General features: G+C 48.0%; 1 protein-coding gene and 2 pseudogenes across 1 annotated transcript; 2 read left to right on the top strand and 1 right to left on the bottom strand.

Annotated features, from left to right (window-relative positions):
- Window positions 1-4,174: 4,174 nt before the first annotated feature.
- On the top strand, window positions 4,175-5,345 carry LOC119508898 (annotated as a pseudogene).
- A 69-nt stretch (window positions 5,346-5,414) lies between these two features.
- Window positions 5,415-6,125, top strand: LOC119508897 (annotated as a pseudogene).
- A 3,729-nt stretch (window positions 6,126-9,854) lies between these two features.
- On the bottom strand, window positions 9,855-17,414 carry TRIB1 (tribbles pseudokinase 1). Its single transcript, XM_037803670.1, is given in 5 exon segments — window positions 9,855-11,832; window positions 11,834-12,191; window positions 14,620-14,912; window positions 16,930-17,051; window positions 17,054-17,414. Coding segments are annotated over 5 exon segments (1,104 nt in total). The 5' UTR covers window positions 17,277-17,414; the 3' UTR covers window positions 9,855-11,724.
- Window positions 17,415-24,597: the final 7,183 nt, after the last annotated feature.

Here is a 24,597-nt window from a genome sequence, read left to right as displayed (position 1 = left end):
GTAGATCATGGGTGGAGCCAGGGAATCTGCATTCTCAACCCTCGTCCAGGGAAGTCTAATGTGGGTGGGCCAGGGACCAAATTTGGGATATCAGTGGTTTTCACACTTTTTTCAGCTGCAAAAATCTTTCTCCAAACAAAATTTTTATCCAGAAAGCCATATATAAAGCATATGAATCAGAGAAGCTCTCAGCAGGGGAAGAGAGCAAATGATGCTGACCCCTACTCAAGTGTTTCTCTTCACACTCTCTCCTTCCCACTATACAGTGGCCTCAGTCACCCTAGGGTTCGTTTGGACACAGTTTATAAACCAACACACTAGATGTTCCCTGGCTCAGTCACTGCACAAATATTCATGAGTAGGTATCACATGCCCAGGCACTGTTCTAGGTGCAGGGCGTCCAATAGTACACAAAACAGATGAGCCCCTGCTCTGATGAAGTTCATATTCATGGAGATGACCTGCATGCATTGAGGGCTCACCATGTGCCAGACAGTGTTCTAAGAGCTTTTCACATATTAGCTCATTTAATTCTCACCACACCCTATAAGACAACTACCACCCTCAGCTCCCGTAGCCCCAAGAAACTGAGACCCAAAGAGATCAAATAACTCGCCCAAGAGCATACACTAGGAGAGACAGGATTTGAACCCAGAGATTTTGGCTCCAGAGCATGTCTGCAGCCCATGCTCCTAGCCAACTTGCTTTTCTGAACATGCTTTTCTAACCACCTCTGGTTCCATGAGCCCAAGAAGTACATGTGAACCCACCTGCAGAACGTAGGCCCTGCCTCTCCACCTGTGGATTCAAACCAATCCCTTCTCCTCTAGCACTCAGGTCCCATGGGGTTGAGATGCGAAGACTAGGCTCCAGGTGAAACTACATCACACATGACGCTAGGTTGACGCAAGTGGCCTTCTCTATAGGCAGGAACACTGAAAGGCCCATCTCTGGGGGATGGAAGAATGTTCCCTCTGGCCCAGGCACTGGGTTTATTCTGGTCACCACTCTGCTGCTTAGTCTGCTGTTGGGAAGATGACCGCATCCAGCAGTTCTGCTGGTGTTTCTAACTTGACAGGGTGAAATTGATATGTCTCCAAGCAGAACATCAGGGCCAAATTAGGAAGCAGCGTGGGGATACAGCCAAAGGAAGGCTGAGTAAGAGTGGAAAGCACATGGACCAGACCGATAAACTCTTTCAACACAAGGGCGGGGAGGGAGCTCAGAGGTTATTTATGCATACAGCCTTGGAACCAATGGGGGAATCGAGGTCCAGAGAGAGGAGATGGCTTGTCTACAACCAGCTGGCTGTGTCCTCAGGTTCTTGCCTTTGCCTCTGAGGCACAGAGGAAGGTGATGGGATTAGAGGTAGCGAGACCTATCCAGCCCTGCCCCTTTTCTAGCTGCATGATTTGAACAAGTCACTTAACATCAGGTCTTGGTTCCCCACCTGTACAATAGAGCTAATAACACCCCTCTGAGATGCTGTAAGGATTCCAAGAGACATAATTCAACAAATCCAAAGCAAAGCAGTTATTCAACAATGCTGGTTCCTCTCCATTCCCTTTATCCAGAATATACCCATTTTCTGGAATTAAGTCATTTTAATGAGACTTAACAGGTCTCTGTTTGGAAACGGGTGGCAACCCCATCCTGCTCTAATAGTGGTCCTGGGCCAGCACTGACATCATCTGGGGCTGGTTGAAAATGCAGAGTCTTGGGCCTCCCCCAGCTCTAATGAGCAGAATCTTCTTTTAACAAGACTTCCCCACCCCATCCCCTGCCTCCATGAGAAGCACTGTTTAGCACATTTTTTACAGGGCTGCCTTGCCAGTTTTGATTTTCTTTTACCCCTGTTATTGATAGCCAACTTTTGTTGAGCATTTTGTATCTGTTAGGCATTGTGGGAAATACTTCACAGGCATGATATTCAAACTGCACGACCATCTGGAGGGGCCAGGGTAGGAGTTCTTACTAAGCCCATTTCACAGATGAGGCATGAGAGGCTGAGGTGGGTTAGGAAATTTGCCCAGGCTCCCTCAGCAGGTAAGTGCTAGAGCCACGCTTCAGACCACAGCCCCTGTACCTCCAGGGTCCTCACACCTAACCATACCGCCACCCTGCCCACTGTATTTAAGCTAGCTCTGCTTCAGCAGAAACTGGCTATTTGATGGTTTTTTCAATCCCTGCTCTTGTGGGAGTCCAGTGAGGCCTCTGCCTTGGGAGTAAAAGTGGCATCTGTGAGATGGTGGTTTCAAAGCCTTCCCTCCCAGGGATGGGGGTGGTGGAGGGGCTGGGGTGGAGGTAATTTCTGGGACCCTAGAGAAGACGGCCAGCTGTAAAGAGTTAGGAGGAGCCAATGGCTTGCTGTTTATCTGACCCAAATGAGGCCAAGCTCAGCCCCAGGCAGCAGGAGGCGGGAAGGTGGGCCACCCATCCTGTACCCTCTGCCCCCACACTGGCCTGCTCCTCCAAGCAGTCCCCACGCATTCAACAGTTTGGCCTCCACAGGCCTGCAAGCCAAAAGGGAAAGATCAGGGAGGACAAAAGAGAGAGGGGTCGAGGCATAAAAATAATAATAGGACACTGATCCCTGACTGAGCTCCCCCCAAAGCCAGGCCCTTTGCTAATTACTAACCCTGCCTACCACCCTGCATTTATTATTATGTACCCATTTTATGAATGAGGACATTAGGGATGAGAGAGGATTTGCAACTTGTATAAGGTCACAGAGCAAATAAGGAGCTGGACTGGGATTCCAGGCTGGGTTGTTCCCATGTGCAGGGATTTGCCTGAATGTGGAACCTGCTATGCAGCCCCACTGGACTAGGCGCTCAAACATGCATTGCTTCATGTAATCCTCACAGCCACAGCCGGAGGGAGAGACGCTATTGCCATTTTACAGATGGAGTAACTGAAGCACAGAGAGGTCAGGCGACTTGTCTGAATCACACAGCTAGTTAGCAACAGAGCTGGGATTTGACACCAGGTCTCGCTACCCCTAAAGTTCAGGCTCTTTTCTCTTTATTGCTAGCTCTGAGAGGTGTGAGGCATAAGGCGTTTTCCCCTAGATGAGGTCAGTATCTCCATGCAGACAGACTGACATGGTGGGACTTCGGATGTGGAAATGAACTGTAAAAGGTAAGAGCATGCCGATGTGGGGCTGCATTTCACATGTTGAGAAATGCAGCTTCCATTTACTAACTGTGTGACCTTGAGCAAGTTACTTAACCTCTCTGGGCCTCCATTTACTGCCCTGTAAAATGGGGTAAACTGCCTTCCTCATTGCATCCTTATGAGAATTAAATAGGAGAGTGCTTGTAAAATGCTTAAGAGAGTGCTGGGCAAATAGTAAGCACTCAATACATATGGGTTCCTGCCATTATTAGCATTCTAATTATTAATTTGCTGTGCTACTAATAGGCACAGGCCGACCCACAGTGTGTCTAAGCTTTATTGAGTGTTCCAGTCTCTCCATGAAACATCATCCACAAATCTACTTCCCCCTGTAAAAGTGAAAAGATGTTAATCAGCAGGAATTCAGAAACCAACACAAGCTCCAACTATGCAGAAAGAAAATTCCAGATACAAAACGAGCATTGGCTGTAAATCAGCTGCTCTTTCCCCTCCCTCAGCCTTGATTTCCCCATCTGTAAACTGGCGGGGGAGTGGAGGGGGGGTGGCTCACCTGCTTCCGGGCTCTTGATTCCGTGGTCCCTGCTCCAGCCCAGAGAATGGAGCATGGAACCCTCTGGAGAACGCAGCAAGCGGCTTCTGTGGCGTCTACACCACCCACAGAGGCAAAACAACCTGCTTGGACAAGAAATCTGTTTGGAGTGAACTCTGACCCCCAAATCCTCTCCTCTTGAGGCCTGGCCCTCACACGGTCATTTTCCCGGACTTGCTACCGCGGCCTTCTAGCTAATGAGACATGGGATTAAAATGTAAGACTGACGGGCTCAGGGCTCAAGGCGGCTGTGGCTCACCAGAGGGAACACTAGAGGAAGAAACCCAGGAAGACACTCATTCAATAAGTGATCCAAAAGTCAGGCCTCTGAAGTGATTTTTCAAAGCGTATAACCCACGTCAAGAAGTTACTGAGGGGGCGAGACTTTGCCTGCGCAGAGGCTGCCGGGTTCGCCATCGCGTCACGTGACGGCCGCCAGGCCAGCCAATGGGAGGGCACAGCGGAGACTTGCCAACGCAGCCGCGGAAGTCGGAAGTGACGGGAGCTGGGGCCACAGACTTTGGAGCCCCTCAGGGTTCCCGCAACCGGATAGCTTCACGGAGTCTTGGAACGTGAGGAGGAAGGCGATGGCCGTGGCAGAAGTGTTGGCCAAGGCAGAAAATGGCCAAGGAAAAGTACCTTAAAAAAGTATTTTCAGGATAGTCTTGAAGACATGAAGAAACGAATGAAAGAGAAAAGGAACAACTTCGCAGAAATTGGCAAACACAAGTCTTTTGCAGTTGCACCATACCAAATAAACACCAGCACTTCTACAATGCTGAAAAATTACCAGGACAACGATAGAACGTTAGTTTTAGCTTTGGAAAATGAAAACTCCAAAGTGAGAGAAGCCCAAGATATCCCACAGCTGGGAAAAGAATGTTATTACCTCGCATGTCAGCTGTATGCATTGAAAGAAAAACTTCACAGCAAACAGAAGAACCTGCTCAGAACCAGGGAGTATGTCTCTCTGGAATGAACTCTCAACAGTGATGACAACTCCAGGGGATTATTTGTGAAGGATTTACTAAAAATTCCCCTTCAGGAAGCTAACCTTCCAGGACAAGGAGAATCATTCCAAATAGAAGAGCAAATACCTACTGTTCAAGACAGATAGAGATTTACTTTTGAGTCAAGTGAAGATAAGACTACTGATAAGCCTACTAGAACTGTATCTTTTCATCACAATTTAAAGAAACATTTTAACAATCTATAGCAATTCGATACTGTGGGTAACTTTGAAACCAGTCATTTGATGGGGGAATCTTTTGAATTGGAAAAAAATTTGTTTGCAGATGCACTAATAAACGTACACATACCTAAAAATGTAGAACAAACGTTTGTCATCGGAACAAGGACCAAATTAACTAATCACCAAAGTTGATTTACCCAGCAAAGTTTAGTAAAACAAAAGAAGTCATTTTAAAGTCTAAATCTGAGCAAACTAAAACTAAGCATAGAGATGCACAAAGAAGAAAAAGAAAAGTTAGAAGAAGTAATAGGGGGATAAAGGATATGGGATGTTTTGGGTTTTCTTTTTTATTTTTCTTTTTTTGGAGTAATGAAAATGTTCTAAAATTGACCATGGTGATGAATGCACAATTATGTGATGATGCACTGAACCATTGATTGTATACTTCAGATGGGTTTGTATTGTGTGTGAATATATCTCAATAAAATTGCATTTTAAAAAAGAATGAGTAAGAAAAAAACTGTTTCCAAAAAAATTTTGGATGAATCTGTCAGCTCCATTGATACTTACAATTTAAATTTGAAAGAGGGTATTCATCTCACTCCTTTCCAGCAAAATAAAAAGAGCAGTGATTCTAAAAGAGAAGAAAGCAACAATGAGTCTGACGTGAGCATCTGTGAATCAAGTGAGTCAGGAGATGATTCTGATGACCTCTATTTGTCTTCTAAAAACACTTGCAAGTATATTCAAAAGCTCGTCAATGAATCAGATAGGAGCACAATCACCAGGCCTCCATCTAAAAGACCTCTAAAATATACAGATGAAAAGAGACCCAGGATTCCAAACCAACAAAGACTCCTACCAATAAAACTCCTACCAGTGCCCCACCTGAAACTTACTCATCAACCCATCTTGATCTGAAGGATATCACAAAAGTCTTCCTATCTCCTGTAGTGAAAATCAGAAAACTTACTTTCTCCAAAAAAGAATAAAGAAAGCCCAGCAGTGTCTCTGTGTAAACACAGGTGCACAGCCAGTGTAAACTATAAGGAACCCACACTCACTTCAAAATTGAGAAGAGGGAATTTTACAGATTTGTGTTTCTTAAATTCTCCTATTTTCAAGCCCAAAAAGGACTCCAGATGCAGTTCTTTAAAAAAAAATGTATTAAGCAAATACAGTGAAGCATTTGTTGGATGCTGTTGAAATTCATCCTTCACTCCATCTATTGCTCAAAGAAGAGTTTATAAGATAGTACACAAGTGGGTTGAATTATTGCCATATATTATTGTCATGACAGGACTATATAGATCATGAACATTTCTTCAAAACTGTACTTAAAATGTGATGGTTGATCCTCAAACTTTAATAAATTTGTGTTTATTTTTTCTTTTGCATTTAAATCACTGGACTTAAAGCAGTTGTACTTTCCAATCTCCACTATCCTCACCCTTCCCAGACATTTCTATTTTTGTTTTCCTTGTTATTCTTTATAGTCATTGTCATGAAACTCAACTTCCTCTCCGTACTTCCAGCCTAACACTTTTCACTTCCAAACTTTTCATTGTGGAATCTCCAGGTACTAGTCATGTAACCTCGGGCAAACTATTCAGCCTCTGGGTCTCAGCATCCTCATCTGTAAAATGGGAACAAATCACCCACCTTACAGGATTGCTGAGAAGATAAAATGACATGCCCTCTGTAGAATATCTAGCAGGATTGAGGTGTAATATTTGGCTGCATTTTTCTTTTCTCCTACCTCTTCTAGGAATCACTGAGTCATGGGCTGCAATGGGGGAAGATTAAAGGACCAACTCAGATCAGATGGTGGGCAGTTCTCGGGTGCTGGCAATGGAATCCTGCCCCTCTTTTATGTTGGGGGGTGGGGGGATGGCAATGATTAAATAAATATTTGCTCTTCCTTTCCCAGCCAAAGCCATGTTGAAAAGCCATTTCCATAATCTCCATCGCTACAGTGTGTCTTCTCATCCAGAATGAAATTAGGCAAGAAATCTAATCATGTTGCCTATAGCTGGTTTAAGCAGAAAGCTATTCTCACAGCCCCCATTCCCACAGCCCCCAGGGAAAGAACATATAAGACCCCTTTTTCACAGAATCACAGAATGGCAGCAGAAGAGATCAAAGAGGTGAAAAGTATCACTACTGTTTAAAGAAGAGCAAATTAAGAAGCAGAGTGGCAGAGGGGCTGTTCAAGGTCACATGGGATGAGGGCTTCAGAGCTAGGACAATACTCTGGTCATGTGATTTCCATTCTTGTACTCTTGGCTCCCTGATTCAGAGCCCCACTTAGCTTTGAGCTGCCAGAGGACATCCATCCTTCCATCCTCCTTCCCACCCACCCATTTGTCCATCCGTCCATTCATCCATCCATCCATCCAGAGTTGGTGTTGCACAGTTTCCTTGTGGTAGGCACTGGGTATCAGGGGAAAACAAAACTGTCATGGTCCCTGCCCTCTTGGAGCTTTTTATCTAGTAGGTTAGGACTAAAACTTGGTCATCTGTTTCCCAAGGGTCTTTCACAAGGCCTGGCACATGATAGGTGCCCAGTCAATGTTTGTTGAATGAATAATAGATCTCTTATCTTCAGTAATGCTCCTGTCTTTATGTTTGATGTACTGGGTGGTTTTGAAGACACTATTGGAACTAAATACTCAGGATTTATATTTGCTTTGTGCCACCCTCTTCAATCATCATCCTCACCAAAAGACCTTGTGTGGCAGTATACATTCACAGCAACAATGTTTGACATGGCATCAGGAGACCCAAATTCATGCCCCACCTCTTAAGTGCTTACTCCTGAGTGACTATTGAAAAACCCTGGAGCCTCAGTTTTCTCATTTATAAAATGAGGCAAATATTTGACTTGTCTGTTTCATTCTACTGCTGTGATTATAAAAGGAAATAGGAGAATGAGTGAAAGTTCTAGAAACTATCATATGAGTAAAAGAGGTTATTGAGATGTGACTTGAATGATTTACTGAAATGACAAGTATGTTGAGGATACAGGAAAAAATAAAAGTGAAATGGTAATTAGCTTTCTAGCCAGTGCTCCCAGCACTCTCATTCCAATCTTCTACGAGGCTACAATTGCCCCAGATTAGTTCCAACCTTAGTAGAGATTAAATTTATGGATTTGTGGCATTACACGTCATCTCAGCCAATCCTGACCCATATTTTTCTCTACTTGGTGCATGCAACAACACTGCAAAGGGTGTTGCAACTTTAGTTGCTTGTGAAGTGTTTTGAAATCCTTTGATTAAAAAGCTCGGTGAAGTCCAACGCATTAGCCTTCTGTATGCCCCAGGAGTTAGTTAGGCCACGCCTCATCTGGGTTTACAAGAACAGGGAGACACTGCAGTGTATACTCTGAGACCTGGTCCAGGAATGTGGGGACTTAAGGGTCCTATTTCTGGGATGGTTTCAGACGGACTCCCAGCTTCCTACTCCAGGCATTTGGCCACTTCCCATGTTGCTTGCCATGTGCTTTTTCCATTACTTTTCTTAAATTCCTGGGTCATGAGGCCTGAGTTGTGCCATCTTTGGTGTCATGGTTCTGCTCTTCTGGGTGATCTCATCCTGAATCCTAGAAAAGGGCAGTTGTGTCATCTGTAATTTCTGTATGTTGCTTTACTTACGCCTGGCGTTGATGAATTCTTCCTCGATCTGATTTTATATGCATGTTTACAGTTAAAATTATGTCCCTGGTGGTTACTGTAGAGGGGGAGTGAATAGGGGGTGGGAAGGGGCAGTAGGGCGCTACTGGGGTGCTAGAAATGTTTTTGCTTTCTTGAGCTGGTGAATGGTTACATGAGTGCACTCAGTTGGTGAAAATTCACCTAGCCGTACACTTAGATGTGCATTTTTCTGTATATTTATGTTTAAATTTTTTTCCCAGCTCAGATGCTACCTTACTTCATTTAGAATAAAATCTAATGTAATAGTGGAGCTATAAACCTAACTGAACCAAAGTCCTTTCTCTTTATCTACCTTTGTGATTCAAATTACTATAGTTTTAGTTTTCCTTTCCTTATTTCCATTTTTACCCTTACAGGAGAAAAAAAAAATGCTTCAATTAGCCTTCTTAATGAGGTCTCATGGAGGGGGTATTGATTCTCAACCTGAAGCCCCAAGATGCCTGGAGCATTATAGGAGTGGATTTCAGGAATTTATGTGAATCTCTGAAATGGATGCAAAATTCTGTTGGATACACACATGTACATTTTTCTAAGGTATGTTCATCACGTTTATCAAATTCTCAAGGGTCCCTGATCTCAAAAAGATTAAAAGCCAGGGGGATTCCTATTACTCGAGGCTCATTTATGTATGTTTCTCTCCCAATATTTCTCAACTCTAAATTCTACCTATGGCACCTCCCAATCCAATATCACCAAGTGGTTTCACTCATCAAAATGATTTTGCCCTTTATGAGACATGCTGCAAGATGGAGGAACCTTGAAAACATTATGTTCTTTGACATAGGCAAGTCACGTAAGGACAAATATCATATGTTATCACTTATAAGAGATGACAAGAAGTAGCAAATTCACAGAAACAAAGTAGATTTAGAAGTCACAAGGAAATGGGACAGAGGGTTGGAGTGCTCATATGGAAAAAATGCTTTTTAAATCAAAACTTAAAATAAAGGATATCTCCAAGGGCAAAACAAAACAAAATAAAGTAAAAAAAAAAAAAAAAATTAATGATTGTACCCCCTTGAATGAAAAAAGCTGATGGATTTAAATATCTATCAAAGGTCATAAATGATAATAGTCATCTGTTCATTTCTCTGCCACCCCCTCTACCCCCACCCCCCTAGAGACCAAAGCCAGAGACCTTTGCATCCCCAGCCCTCAACACAAGCACGAAATTGCAAAAGGCAAAGGCAGATTGGACTCAAAAGAAATTTACCACGCCTGTTTACGAAACCAGATTTATTAAAATTTCTCTACAATTCAGACGGCTGTCCCAGTGTTCACATCTATACACACATACAGGAAGGATCTAGTGTTTCTAGCTTTCCCGGCAGAAGCGCCTGCCAACCCCAAGTCCTCAGCCGGATCATGTATCACAGATACAACAGTCGAACAACCACGAGAGCCTTCGAGCACCAGCGGCTCCATGCTCCTTCTTCTCCGAGTCCCAGGATTCGGTCAAGTTAAAATTGCCAACAATCATTCACATTTCACGTGGTTTTAGACACGCAGGTTATTCGGACAGACACAGACAACGACGAAACAAACCTCAGAGCCAAAACAACAAAAAAACATCAGACATAAGTATAAAAGGTAAAATATATGTACAAAGTACACAGTACGTGAGGTATACACAGCATTCTCACGATGCATGTTTGTAGTTTGCCTCAGCGAAGCCCTTGAAAATGACTGCCTGCTCTTGTGTCATTTCTCAAAATATAGTATGTTTTGTTTATTGACTTAACTGCCTGATTTTGGGACTGTCCAAGACATTTACTGACATTTCATCCATATTTATTTTTTAATACAAGTTACCGTTTCTCCATCAAGCTCTTGCTTTTCTAAGTAGTAAGTTCCCATCTCTGGAAGCATTCCAACAAAGGCTGGATTCCCCATTGTTAAAGAAGTGGAAGGGGGGATTTCTGCTTTGGGAGGTGGCAGAGGAAAGAGAAAGGAATAGACGACTTTTAAAGTCCCTTCTGACTTTAAAGATCCGGGGCTTACTATTTTACTCCGGAAGTACTGATTATGCAGATGTATCCATAAACCACACTACATTTGAAATATTAACCACCCACCATGCAAAACCACAGACACACATACAATGCCAGAGACAGACCATACCCGTGAAGGATTAAACTCTAATTCTGGAAGTTGGTCTGAAAATTTTCTGAGACTATCCAAAATTCACTTTCTCTGAAACACAAAGATGTTTTACATTTGCTGTTGTGGGGGGGGGGGTCTCCTTAGCTTTCTCCTTTCAGACAAAATGCTCCACCCTGAGATGATCTTGGGAAAAAATACAGGATAAGTGCTAACATATTTGGGGAGAACCAAAAAAGCTAATTTACTAAGCGATCAAATTATTTAACAACCTGCAGTCGCTCGGTCTGAGCTCAGAGTTCTGGAATTAAGAGTTTGAATCTTTTGTGATACTTTTCCAAGGTTAGCTGGTAAGGGCTTTAATAGCTAACAGGGTAAAGTTTCAAGGTCAGGGAGAAGGCATTAATGCATATGAGGTCTTGGCAGGCCCCTACACTCCTGAAACAGTCTACTCCCAAAACGGAGCGGAATCATTGGTAAACGGGAAGAGAGGATGAGTGTCAAACAAAAACCTTCTGAGAAGCCGGGATAGCAAAAGTCTAGCTACCAAAGAGGAGTCTGAAGGCGGCAGGTTAATTGGCCCAAACAGTTTTGTCACCCTGTTAAATACGGTTAGTGCCCCAAATGCCAGTGTGGTTCGCTCCTCTCTCTTTTAACAAGGTTCAAGTTTATTTCCCTTAATCATATGGTGCAGATGTCCATACTCTTGCCACCTATAACAGATAGGGAACCCCCACATCTGACAAAGAGCTAGCTGACGAGGGCTCTTTAAGAAGGGAAACAACTTTGCTGGGCAGCCAATCGGTATTTGCTGCTTAAATCAATAAAGTCATCCGGCAGGACAAATAGGAGGAGACGCCATGTCGAATTCAGCAGCAATGATCTTGACGCAGTCATGTATTTGGTTGGCACCAGGCCAAAAAAGTCTGTCCATCTTTAGAAATGGAAATGCCATGTGTGAGAATTATGAGGTTTCTGAGGTTTTGGGATTAGCAGAAGAAGGAACTAATGTCACTGTCCTCCTGGTACTCTGGAACAATCTGGTCTGAAGTTCCTATTTCTGAGTCGATGTACCCAGGTTCCAAGACAGACTCAAAACCAGGGATGGAGTAAGATCTCAGGGGCAGCGAGTCTCTCTGCAGGCTCCCGTCTCAGGAGGCTGCGAATGAGGCACCTGGCTTTGGGGGATAATGTGGTCGGGAATGCAGAACTGTCCACGCGGATTTTGGAGAAAAGGGCACTGGGGTCTGAGTCATGGAAGGGGTATCGTCCGACCAAAAGCGTGTAGAGCATCACCCCGAGGCTCCAAACATCTGCTGCCTTTCCAGAGTAGGTCCCAGTTGTGTTCAGGATCTCAGGACTCACATAGGCTGGGCATCCATGCTTATCTGACAGAGCATCATCTTCCCCCTTGATTATGTGTGTGTCTTCTAGACTTTCCAATCGGAGCTGGGTTCTGTGGACAGAGCAACAAGCCATTATTTCCAGACCAGCTGCTATGAAAAACAAGGCCTTCCCAATAACAGCACCCAGCAAATGCCCCAAGAATGCTTTTAGCCCTTCTTCCAGTAGAGGAGAAAGCTGTGTCCAACCACCACCCTGGACACAGGATTTCGCAAGCCAATGCAAACTGCAATAAACATCTGCAAAGTATGGAGAATCTGGGGTGGAGGGTCTGATGCAAAGCACCAAGTACTGTTCATATGCTGGAGCTCAGAAGGGACATCCTAATTGCAGTTGCACAACTTTGCAGAAACCAGGAGCTTGTCTCAGGGGAATGCTGACATTGTCTGAAAAGCTATTGGGGAAGATCAGAATATCCTACTCCTTTGGCGAGGGCCTGAACATCCTATAATCTGATCTCATCTCTTACCATGCCATTCACTGGCATGGCCACTTGGGCCCACACTTTGCACTACAGAACACAGAGCCCAAAGTCACCATTAAGCACAGGTTGTCAGCACTGCTGCTCCCAGCAATAAACACACACAGAGGAAACTTTGTCCACCTGAGCCCAGGCAGTGATAACTATCATGGGAAAGTTGCAAGGAATGTTAATTACATTTATCAGAGTGTTTAAATTGAAAGCAGTGTTTCACCTGGATGGAGAGGTTATATGAACAGGCTCCAAAGTGGCTAGTGGGATTTTGAGAAATGCAGGGCCCCTAAAATGCCTACACATGTATGCATAGGCTGGCATATCAACATGTGAGTATATTTAATCCACATGTTATGGTAGTGGTGGTGGGAGGTCCTATCTGTTTGGGGAACAACAAGTCTGCAAAACCTTTAGTTGAACCTTCTCTTATTCATATCCAGCCACCCAGGTCTCAAGCCACCCACGTCTCCAGGGTCCCCCCAAATCCAAAGCCACGTGGGTAACCTCTAATATATGGTGGCAACCGGCCTCTCATTGTTCGAAATAGCCATGTTTTGGTAATTCACTTGTGAAGTTAAACGCAAACATTTAGTACCAGCTGATGGGTCAATTCCTTTTCCTCTCAAAGGTCTGGGTTGGTTTTTTTTTTTTTTTTTTTTTTTTTTCCCTTCCTGCTTTACTGTTCCCTGGAGTGTAGTATACATGTGCTAACTTCAGTATGTCCTCAGCATGACCTCCCTGTCGTTATGTAAAATACCCATTGGTTCTGTAAACGGAAAATATGACTCAACCCTCACTGTGTGCCCCTGATTGGCTGCTGTACTACTAAAACTCTGCACCTGTGCTTCTTACACTTAACAGCGTCAGCCTGCTGTTGCTTAACCCTCGGGTTGCCAAACTCCATGCTCATGACATTCGCCTGTGCAACGCAGATTTCAAAAGCTGGTAAGGAGGTGTGTAAGGCATGTTTCAGAAAATGCATCAGCTATCAAAGGCACATATGCCAGGAATTGGAAACTTCTTTATTGCAAACAGTTTGCTTTTCTTTGCTAATCAGTGTGTTCTAATAATTACTGCAAGGTCAGATACAAAGTCATGCTCTCTGGAACGCAACCCTGTACTTTTTCATATGATCTGGAGTTAAAGGTAAAAATGCACAGGTGGGGTAGGCCCTGTGTGACCAGTGAAAACAAAAAAAAAACAAACAACTCACATCCACCTCTACAATTCTATAATGTTATTGGTCTCCATCTTCCCACAAGGGAAGTGGCCACCTCTTAAAATCAGGTAAGGGCTATCTGCTGTGGCTTCCTGAACTCTCTCGTCTGAAACCTCAACTCTGAATCTTAATGGCTCATGATTCTCTTGTCAAGTTCATCTTGGCCTTTATGATATAAGCCATGATCTATATTTAGCAGTGAATTCCAGCCAATTTCCATTTATTATTAAGTGTGGCTATTTTCTAAAGATGTAGCCAAACAAGATGTTTCAAAAGAAGGCACCAAAGAATGTGAAGAAAGTATCACTGACCAAGTCTGAGACGGAACAGGAATGCAATGTGTAGAAGAAGGGCAGATTCTGCAAATACAAGGGCACAACTAGTTCCACCATACCTTCTAGGTACAAAAAAAAAGAGAAGCCAAGATTTCAAAGCTTCCTCTTAGGAATCAATGTGAAGGACAGCTTGACATTTGCACCCCAGAAGAGGTGCCCTTTCTGATAACAGTGAGGAATAAGCCTGACCCTGGGCGTGGGAGTGGGGAGAGCATCCTGTCATCACGTGACATCCCACACACACCAAGGTGTTGCCAAGGCCACATTCGAGAGAGTGCAGAACAAACCAGCCTTAGCTGTGATTCCTCGGGAACAGGACCTCTAAATACTAAATCTGGGACAACTGAGCCCTTGGTTTTGTTTTCAACCAACACACTGCCCCTGGCTGGCTCAGCCTGCACTTTCCTCATCATTCCAGAAGGCCACAAGAAGAGCTCTGGCAGCCGCTCACCTCTCCTCCGTGGAGAAGACGAATTTCCTAAGCTTCAGATCCCCCAGTACAATGGCGGACTGGTGGCAGTGGGCAACGGCAGAGACAATCTGCTTGAAGAGCCGGGCGGCCTCCTCTTCCCGGAGCCTCTTCCGGCTTCGCACATAGGAGTGCATGTCCCCAAAGTCCTTCTCAAAGAAGACATAGGCCTTGGTTTCCCCAAGGATCACTTCTACAATGCCGGTGATGTTCCTGTGTGATGGCAGCTGGATGTAAGGCCTGATTTTGTCCTGGTAGTGTTTAATGGGAAACACCTGCAGAGAGAAAGCTACCGTTTAGGAGGCTAGAAAAGCAGAGGCTGCCTCCCAAATCCCTGGCTGAGCTGAAAATCACAGCCTGCAGGCACTGGTTGACTATGGTAAGACTATTCATTTATTCCCCTTCTCTCTGCCACCCCACCCTGTGCGGCCCTAGCTGCCCCTAACACCTAGGTCTGTGGGCAAGCAAATATCCAAAGGGTTACCCCCTTCACACAGACATGTGCCTGTCTTCCATCAGAACTCAACTCCTGAGAGTGCAGCTCCAAAGCCCCCAGCCTGTGTGTCTCTTTGTTGTTTGCAGGCAATGCTGCCACTGGGGATCCACGTGCCTCCTGCAGACCCAAAGGGTCAGCACAGAGAAGGCACAGAAGTGGTGACTCTGCAGCCTCCAAGGGGAAGCAGGGGCTGGAGAACATGCAGATCTGTCATTAGTCAAGAGGAACAGATGACTTGGAGAGAAATTGTGACAATGCAGCCTTAAGCAACCTGCTTGCACTCTGACTCAGGTATCAGCAGGCCGGAGTTAAAATTCCCACAGGGTATGGGATCCTCTGAATGGGTTTTTTTTTTTTTTTTCCATTTGTTTGTTTATGCCCTGTTCCCCCACTTCCATCCCCAGGGAAATGGGTAGTATCTCCTCTGGAAGCCGCCGGTTTCTTTAAGGGCCTTTTGTTTAGTCCGGTTACTCATATCCTAGACTCAACTGGAAACGGTGACACACGGGCTGTCACCATCTGGATTCAGCTATTATCTGCTCAGAGGAACTGGAAGGGGTTGCACAATGGCTAGACTCACCCCCACCCCCCACCCCCCACCCCCTCCAAGGCCTGGCTGCTCTGGCACCAACTGGAAGAAAACCTCTGCTGCCCCCTCCTCCCACCCACCCCCCAAACACACACATAGTCTTCCCAAAACAGCCCTTACCCCAACTACCCGGAAAAAAAAAAAAAAATCATTTTCCCTTTAAACTGGGCCAGATCAAGCATTTGAAATTTCATTCCGAGCCGACAGTAGGTGGCAGCAGCAAGTCTGGGGGTTGGGGGAGTCAGGTGAGTTGCGAAAAACCCAGAAGCAACTTTAACTGGGGTTTGACCCTGTCTTTCGGGTGAGAGGATCAGCCCGGAAGGTTCTCAGGAATGCCCGAGACGGAGGGTGCTGGGTTCGCAAAGGATGGTTTGCGGGAATGTTCTGCGTCTGTGGGCGCCGGAGGAGTAAGCGGCGGATCCTGTTCCTAAGAGTTGTATCTCCTCCTCCTGGATGGGAGCCCTTATGTTCAAGCGAAAATCGCGGGCCGGAAAATAAAGCCTTGAATGGAAGCGAGGGTTCCTCCTAGCCGGTGTGGACTCCCCAATATTTTCTACTCCGGGCCAATCCCGCGTCCCGGCTAGAAGACCACCCCGCCCCCACCTCAAACAGCTCCCTTGGGAGGACGCGGAGGGTCTTAGCGGTATACTGGGCCAGCGTGGATTCCACCCGGAATCCCCGAGTCAGGGCCCCGACACGGCCGTCCCACCCCTTTACCACCCACAGCTGAGTCCAGATGCCTTGAAACCCCGGCCAGAGAGTTGCCAGCTGCTCCGAGGCGGCATCCACGGCAGGGCCTCCCTTCCAGGACCGGGGAGGGGGACGGGGGGGGGGGTAGAATGAGGGAAGGGGAATGGCATGGCCCTGGAATCCATTTCAGTTCCACAACTTATATGGAACGCCACGCGCTAAGCTGGGCGTTGAGGAAAAGAAGACAGAAATAAAGCAATTAAAGACCACTTCTGTTCGCCGCCGAGCCCCCAATATACCACTCCATTGGAAACCCCTCAATCACCAGTAGGGTGAGCCCGGTCAAATGCCGTCTTACGGGATTCACCCCAGGTATCCGCCCTACCCCAAGCTCTGGTGGTACCTGCGGCACCAAGCGCCGGCGGACCCGGCCCCAAGCACCTTTGCCTTCCCGGTCGTTCCCCACCCCCTCACCCCACCCCCGATTCCAACCGGGTCCGGGTTCCCTGGCGCCTACCTTGCAACGCAGCTCGCGGCCGGTGTGGATGCACAGCGCCCGGGACACATGCTCGCGCTCGGCCAGGGGCAGCAGCAGGTAGTCGGCAATGCGGCTGGGCCCCGGAGCGCTCCCGGAGCCAGGCCGGGGCGGGGGGGCTGCGGGCTGCAGGGTGAGCCCGGAGGGCTGAGGTAGTCCGGGGTACTCGAGCATTCCGAGAGGCGCGGACACTTGGCCGCCACGGCCGCTGCGTCGTCGGAGTCCAGCAGGCGTTTGGCCGGGGCGCCCCTGACAGAGGGGAGCAGCAGGGCCGGGCCGCGGGGCTGCGAGGCGCCACTCATGGCAGAGCGCAGCGGGCCGGTCCGCATCCCGTCCGGGGGGGCGGCGCCGGCTTTGTACGTCCGGGATCCGCGCGGGAGGGCGCTGCGGGCTGGGCGCCGGCCGCCGCGACTTCTTCCAGCCGCGGGACGGAGTTTGCAGCTCGGCTGGGCTCGGCCCCTCGGAGGGCAGAGCAGGAGCCGCTCTCGAGCGCTCGCGTTGCACGCGGACACCACGCTGGACGCTTGCCCCGGGGGCGGGCCAGCGGCTCCGCGCCTCGCTGGGGACCGCCGCCGCTATAGTCGCCGCGGCTGCCGGTAGTCCCGGAGGGAGTACGGGCGGCGGTGGCAGCCGGCGCTCTCGGGATCCCGAGCCGCGAGGACAGGATTCCGCAGGCTCGGCGGAGCCACGGAGCAAATGCACTTTCCAGAGCCAGAAGTCTCGGAGCAAAAGTCGAAGCAACTTTCCGACGGCGCTTCGGGTCTTAAGCGCTCCTGAGCTCCCAGCTTGTGTATGAGCGAGAGAGACGCGCTCGGAGAGAGTGACTGAGTGTGAGTGTGTGCGCCGCACCGATCCCGGCCTGTGCACTCCTCCTTCTCCTTTTCCTCCACCTCCTCCGCCTCCCGATGACTCACGCTGTATACACACACACTCACAGGCCGGGCTGTGTAAACAGTTGGGAAGCCGGGTTGTGCAATGAGGTGGCTGCGACGGCTCCGGCCCTGCCGCCCTACGAGCAGTCACCGGAGCGGAGGGGGGAGGTTAAGAGAGGGGGGTGGGGACTGGCCGGAGGGCTGGAGATGCTGCCAGAAGCGCGCGTTGGGGCGCAGGTGGTGCGTTCGGGGCCGCCTTGGGCGCGCGCACGCCCCCCGGGCCGGGCTGGGCAGGAGGCGGTGCGCGCCCTCCCGCAGGCCCCTAGCTCCGCGCGAGCAGCCAGAGGAGAGGGCGGAGGTAAAGTTCCCGTGACGTCAGGGACCCGGGGAAGTGGGCGGGAGGGGCGGGGCCACGGCGAGGGAAGCGGCCTCTGATTGGTGCGCGCTCCCCATTCACACCGAGCACAATGGGCTGTGGCCGCGGGGCCCGCGCGCGAGTTCTCCCGGCCGGGGCGGGAGGGCGCGTGCACCACGGTTTTCTGCACCCGCTGCTCACTGTAGCCCCGCGGTTACGCCTTTCGCCCCGGGGATCCCCCACCGTCCCGCGCCTTGGGAGCCCCAGCGCGAGCCGTGGGAGGCAGCCGAAGGAAGGGAGGATAGGGAAGGTGATGAAATCCAGAATCAGTCATTCACCCCTACGCGGTAGTTCCGGGGAAGACCTGTGCGTGGTAGTAGATGTGGCTTTTTTTTCCCCCTGTTCCTGCCTCCTTCCAGCTCTAATCCCCAGCGTCTGTTCGCTTCCACAAATAGAACCTTCTGTTGGATGAAATAAAAGCAAACACTGAGCCTTCTGCGCTGCCTCCACCTCCATGCCCCTCCCGCGCCTGCCGCCCGCCGGGATTGCACGGAAATAGCTTCTCCAGGCTCCCGGGCCGCCCCTTCTCGGTGACTCGCAGAAAGAGCTTCCTGAGCCAGGGAAACAAAGGATGTGGGGAGCGGGCGGAAGGGGCCCACGTGGCCGCCGGATTCCTGCCCTCCCCGGCCCCCACACGCATCTCAGGATCTGGGGCCCCGATGCCAGCCCCAGTCCCGGGGTGGGTGGGTCTGGTGGGGGAAGACATTCTGGCCACCGCCAGCGAGACCCCCCGCCCCCGGGCACTCCTGCCACACCAGCGCGTGCGTTCATGCAGCCCGGTTTCATTGAGCACCAAACGTGGGCCCGACCCTGAACAAAACCCCATGGAAACAGTTTGGAATCAGTGGTTCTTCTTTCTTGAGAGAATCAGGTCAGTTCAGAGTCCCTGGACACCCACCATGGATAACTATCATCAGAAAGTCCTTGTCCTGCTAAATTTGGAATTTTCTAAAATCAGGTCGAGCCGGATGGATAAATCCTTTTCTGTATTAATTCTCCATTCATTCAACAAATACTAATTAAGCATATACCAAGGGTTTTTCTCTGGGGATTAGAAGAAGAAAATTCAAATAATAATAATAAAAGCTAGCATTAAGCAAGGCCTACTATGTGCTGACACTATTCTAACCCACCTATGTATCACTTCACTTCATTCCTAGGACACTATTAGTGACATTTTACTGAGGAAGAATCTGAAGCATAGAAAGGTTAAACTACTTACTGTGGTCACATACCCATTAAGTGGTAGAGCACTCATGGGAACACAAAGAGGGAGAGATTGCAATTTAGACAGGTAAGGGAGGGCTCCACCTAGAAGGTATTTGACCTGGGCCTTGAAGGGTGTGTGGGACTGTCATTGAGTTGGGGGGCGGGGGTGAATAGGGGGTGACCAGCCCAGCTAAGGATGTGGAGAAGGGCAGGATTGATCCAAAGAGAGTGGCAGGCCAGAATGACTGCAGTGGTGGCAGGGAGCTGAACCCAAAGAGGTCGTTTGTGCCAGAATTAAGATCTGTAATTGTATGTGTCCTATTGCAAGGCATGCACCTCCTTCCCTGCCCCTCCTCAGTGAAAGGCTTCACCACCAACCACCAAGTCCCCCACCCACCCTCGGGGCCAGAATCCCTGGCAGTCTTTCCTCCCTGACTCCACCTTCTTCCTCATCTCTCAGGTCCACTGGTCACTGGGTCCTCCCTAGACCTGTTTGCTCTCTCAGAACCATGGCCTGTCCTCCCCTGCTCCCCAGGGGCTCCTCCTTGCAGACCCTGTTTCCCTGGCTCCCAGCCCTGTTTGTTTGCCCAGTGGGAAGCCCTGGAGAGAGACTGGAAGGTGGGAGGAGAGTAGCCAGGGACCCCCTCCCTTTCTCTCTGCATTGCACCTGCTGGCTACACTTCCTCTGTGGCTGGAGCCCCTGCTAGGAGCTGCTGTGATGTGCTGCCCTTCAGAACAGAAGGATTTATTCCCCCAGCTGCTGGGGGTGCATATCAGAGCCCCCTTTGGAAATTGCCCCTTCCCAAGGGGTCAATATCTAATGACTGGTCATCCTGGGAATATGAAGGTCCAGCCAGCTCACCCCAACTTGGGATGACTCTGAAGGGCACCCCAGCTTCTAAACTCCCTGTGGGGTCACCTGAGGCCTTCATTGAGATTGCATCACAGCTGGCTTTTCCCTCTGCCCTATCCTGCCCCTTCCCTTCCCTTACAAGAGCATTCCCTAATGAACCCCCTGCCTGCCAGTCTCCATCTCCAAGTCTGCTCCCCGGGAGAAATAATCCATGATGCCCTCTCTTCATGATCCCAGCTCTTCCCAGGGACTCTGGCTCCTGGAATCAGGTGACATCACCACTTCCCTGCATCCCTCTGGCCCTAGGTTGCTAATCTCTGGGTTGCCGTCCCCACCCGGCCCCTCCCAGTACCATTTTGTTTTGTTTTGTTTCTGTTTTTCCAATACCTTTGTAACTAGTCCCCTACATTAAACACTTTCTATTGAACTTCCTGGCCTGGACTCCATTTCCTGGCAGAACTCTGACTGACACAAATCCTGTACCTCTCCCCTCCTCTCCACTCCCATAATTTTAGTTCAAGGCCTTCCCCTGGATTTTTACAGTAAACTCCTACCTCACTCATTAATTCCTACTCTGTGCTAGTATACCTATCAGGTGCTGGAGATAGAGTGGGGAATGAAACAAAGTATGTCTTTTATCCCCTCAATCCATTCCTCACCCAATTCTCAGAGCAATTTTCCTAATATCTAAATCTGATCATACCAGGCCACTGACCTAAAACCATGCAGGGGAAAAGTAGGCCCTTCTTCCTTATCCCCACCACCCACCCCGCTTCCCTTCCCAGCCCCATCTTTCTCCTCTCCTCACCTCCACCCTACCTGTGGCAGCCCCTAGTAGGTGCCCAAAGTCCAGCTCATGTACACCTCTGCACTGTAACCTGTGCTATGCCCTCCTTCTGGAATGCCCTGCCCTCCCCTCCCCCACCAATGTGATGAACTCTTACTCATCCCTCAAAACACCATCCCAATGTCACCTCCAGCAGAGGCTTTCCCCAGCACCACAGCCAGATTAAATGCCCTCCCAGGCTCCATTGGGGCCTCTGTCCAGCTTTTTCATTTTCCCCTCACCAGTGCCCCCAGAGGGCAGGGCCGTGTCTTATTCAGCCGCGTATCTCCAGCCCGCAGCACATGTCTGTTAAAAGGAAGGACTCCGTGTCACCAGAATGAATGTCCTCAAGAGCAGAGGGTCTCCAGAGAGCTTGAGACTAGAGATGGGGAAAAAGATAGGCATTCTGCAAAGACAGGAGCTGGAGAGCAGGGTGGAGCTGTCAGAGGTAGAAGACAGCAGGGCGTGGATCCTTGGGGGTGGGGGGGGCTTAAGCATTTGGGGCCTGATGCATGTGGGAGGATGGACATGTACCCTTGGGGCTCTGAGATCAGGTCAGCCGAGGAAGAAGTGAACCTACTAAAATTGTCTTAATTTCATGTTGGGGCTTTCCCTGCTGGCAAAGTCTGGATTGAACTCCATCAGGATTTTCAGATACTGACATGAGGAAGCCAGTTCTCCTTTATGTGCCTTAGTTGCCTCACCTGTGAAATGGGCATACTAAAGGCCTGCTTTCCCTCCCCTACAAGGCTCTTATGAAAACAAGTAGATAAAAATAAGTGAAAAGTACTTTCAATTTATGCATCCATGCACAAACGTGAGACATTATCAGATACAGGTATGCCTTGATTTTGAACTATATTCATTTAGTCAACAAATGATTTATTACAGGCTTGCCATGTGCCAAAATTGTAAAAGGCCTTTATTGTCACATTTACAAATGCAAATATATAAGTAAATAGGATGTTAATTGGGAAGTAATTCTTTCCATGGTGAGGGGTTCTTTGCTTTATACAAGTTCTACCAGGTGATTCCATTAGCGAGCTCCTTTGGTGCATTTACAACATGGCTTGGTAAGAAAGTAGGATCCTGGAAATCCAGAATCCCCATCATGTCTGATTGTGTGTGTGTATGTATGTGCCCTGCATGGCCTCAGCACTTTGCTGAGTTGATGCTGAATGCTTAACACGTGTTGAACTGGAAAAAAAAAAATTGATTAATAGCTGACTTTTCAGGAACTCACATATTGCATAATGTAGAGAAAACTGTATTGATTTTTCTGGACAAGATTGAGCTCCAGTTTGATTCATTTTCATTCATGTCAAGGTAGGCACCCGGCAGCAATGTCAGGAAGGTTCTGAGCATTCTACACATTCTGAAAAATGAAGAGAAAGTTCTCATAACTATCTAAGTTCCTAGTTTCCATCTCCATCTCCCTCCTTCACAGTACATGAGGCTTTGCAGCCATACAACAGTGGGTATTTGTCACGTACCTTATGCTTCCTGACCCTAAATTGTAAACAAACAAAAACCAGAAAATTTGGACACATCTAGGAAAGACAGTATTAGTATACAAAACACAAGGTTTCAAAAGCTAGGAAAGGAAAGGAACATTTATTGAGTTCCTCCCATAGGCCAAATTCTCTTCTTTAATGTTCAAAGCAATTTTACAAAATATTGTTATTATTGCCATTGGTACAGATGCACAAAGCAGATCAGAGAGGTTGATTAGCTTGTCTAAGGTCACCCAGCTAGGAGGTGACAAATTTAGGATTTGAACCCTCTTAATCTGATCTGCAATTAGCACAGACACTGCCCTTCAAGGAATGAACCCTTGTGGGGAAGGCAGAGTAAACAGAAATAAAAACAACTACAATCCAGTGACTAGAAAAAGGAGAGAATAACTTGGCAGGGAGAAAAAGGAAGGATCAGAGAAGGCTTCACAGAGGAGGTGGCCTTGGAGGGGCCACAAATGCTCTATTACTTGTCACCTGGGTGGCCTGTCCAGTGTTTGCATGCACTTGGGTAGACGGACTGAGGCCAGGGACAGTCTGGTTGGCTTCCTGGATCCAATGATAAGCACAGCTTCATAACTGCTTTGGATCAAATTATAATACACCTCACTCCCCCGCCACCACCACCACCTCACTGTCCTTTGTGTTATTTGCTACAACTTCTGTTCCATGAGCTCTCCCTGTCCATTGGCATTGGGCTCATTTTTGCCTTAATTTCTCTTCTAGCATCTGGAAAAAGACCAACTTTTCCACCACTTGGCTTAGAAATCCATGCTCCCCATTCCACCCTGCTCAGCTCTTAACCACTCTCTAAAATCACCTGTAGGCTGGGAGGGGTTGTGGGACTAAAAAATAGGATAGGGTGGCTGATACAGGTGAAGGACTCTTTGGACAGGCCTCTTCTCCTCCATGGGCCTCACTTTTCTTCTTGTTTAAATGAAGGGGTTAAACTGATGGTTTTCAAACTGGGTTCCTTGGACCCCCAGGGCTTTGTGGTGGCCCATTGGGCATGAGCAGGAAGCGGAGGTGGAATTCTGAGCCATCCATTCCAGTTTTCATCAGGGTTTTACAACTTTTAAGTTTGAAAACCACAGGACTTAGTGATCTCTGTGGTTCCGGCCGTCTCTGATGGTGTTTCTCTTTTTAATGTCGAAGTCACAAACCAGGAGCCCACAGGCCAAAACCAGACTGTAGCCAGTGTTAGCAATCCCTTGGGGGAGAGGCACGCGCTGTCCAGTTAACCACAGTCCCTACCACTCCTTGTTGTCTCACCCCTGCCTCCTCACATTCTATGTCAGCAGCCTGGCCCCTGGAGACATTTGAATTTAATTCCCCCAAAATTGTCCCTTGAGAGCCTCTCTTCTATAAGACCCTCTAGATGGCAAAAAAGAGAGGGGTCCAGAGCCTGGAAACAGATGTCCCTCAATCCAGACCGAGGACAAATAGGGGACAGGATGGTCTCAGTACATGGGCTAAACCCCTCTTTCCTCCTGTCTGCCTGGCTTAGAAGACCACTGTGGCAGCTTCTAAAGTATAGCTGCAGTTTGGGATGATGGAAAAGATTGGGTGATGGATGGTGGTGATGGTAGCACAACATTATAAAAGTAGTTAATGCTACTGAATTGTGCACTTAAGAATGGTTAAAGTGGGAAATTTTATATGTTACCACAATAAAATTAAAGTGCGTGTGTGTGCATGTGTGTATACAAATTCTTTGACACTTTTCCCCTTGAGAGGTGGAGTCTGTGGAATCTGGGCAGACTTACGACTGCTTTGACTAATTGGGTTCAATGAAAGTGACACTGGGAGAATTCCAAATCTGGGTCATAAAAGGCCATGCAGCTTCTGCCTTGTTCACTGGGACACTGGCAAATGGAGCCCTGAGCAGCCAGGTAAGAATTCCAAATGCCCTGAGAATGCCCTGCCTGCCACTCACAGGCACTCCAGAGGACCAGCCCAGC

This window comes from Choloepus didactylus, chromosome 14 (genome assembly GCF_015220235.1).
Source record: "Choloepus didactylus isolate mChoDid1 chromosome 14, mChoDid1.pri, whole genome shotgun sequence".
NCBI classification, from domain to species: Eukaryota; Metazoa; Chordata; class Mammalia; order Pilosa; family Megalonychidae; genus Choloepus; species Choloepus didactylus.
The sequence above is the reverse complement of the archived record's forward strand: the minus strand, read 5'-3'. Positions and strand labels throughout refer to the sequence as shown.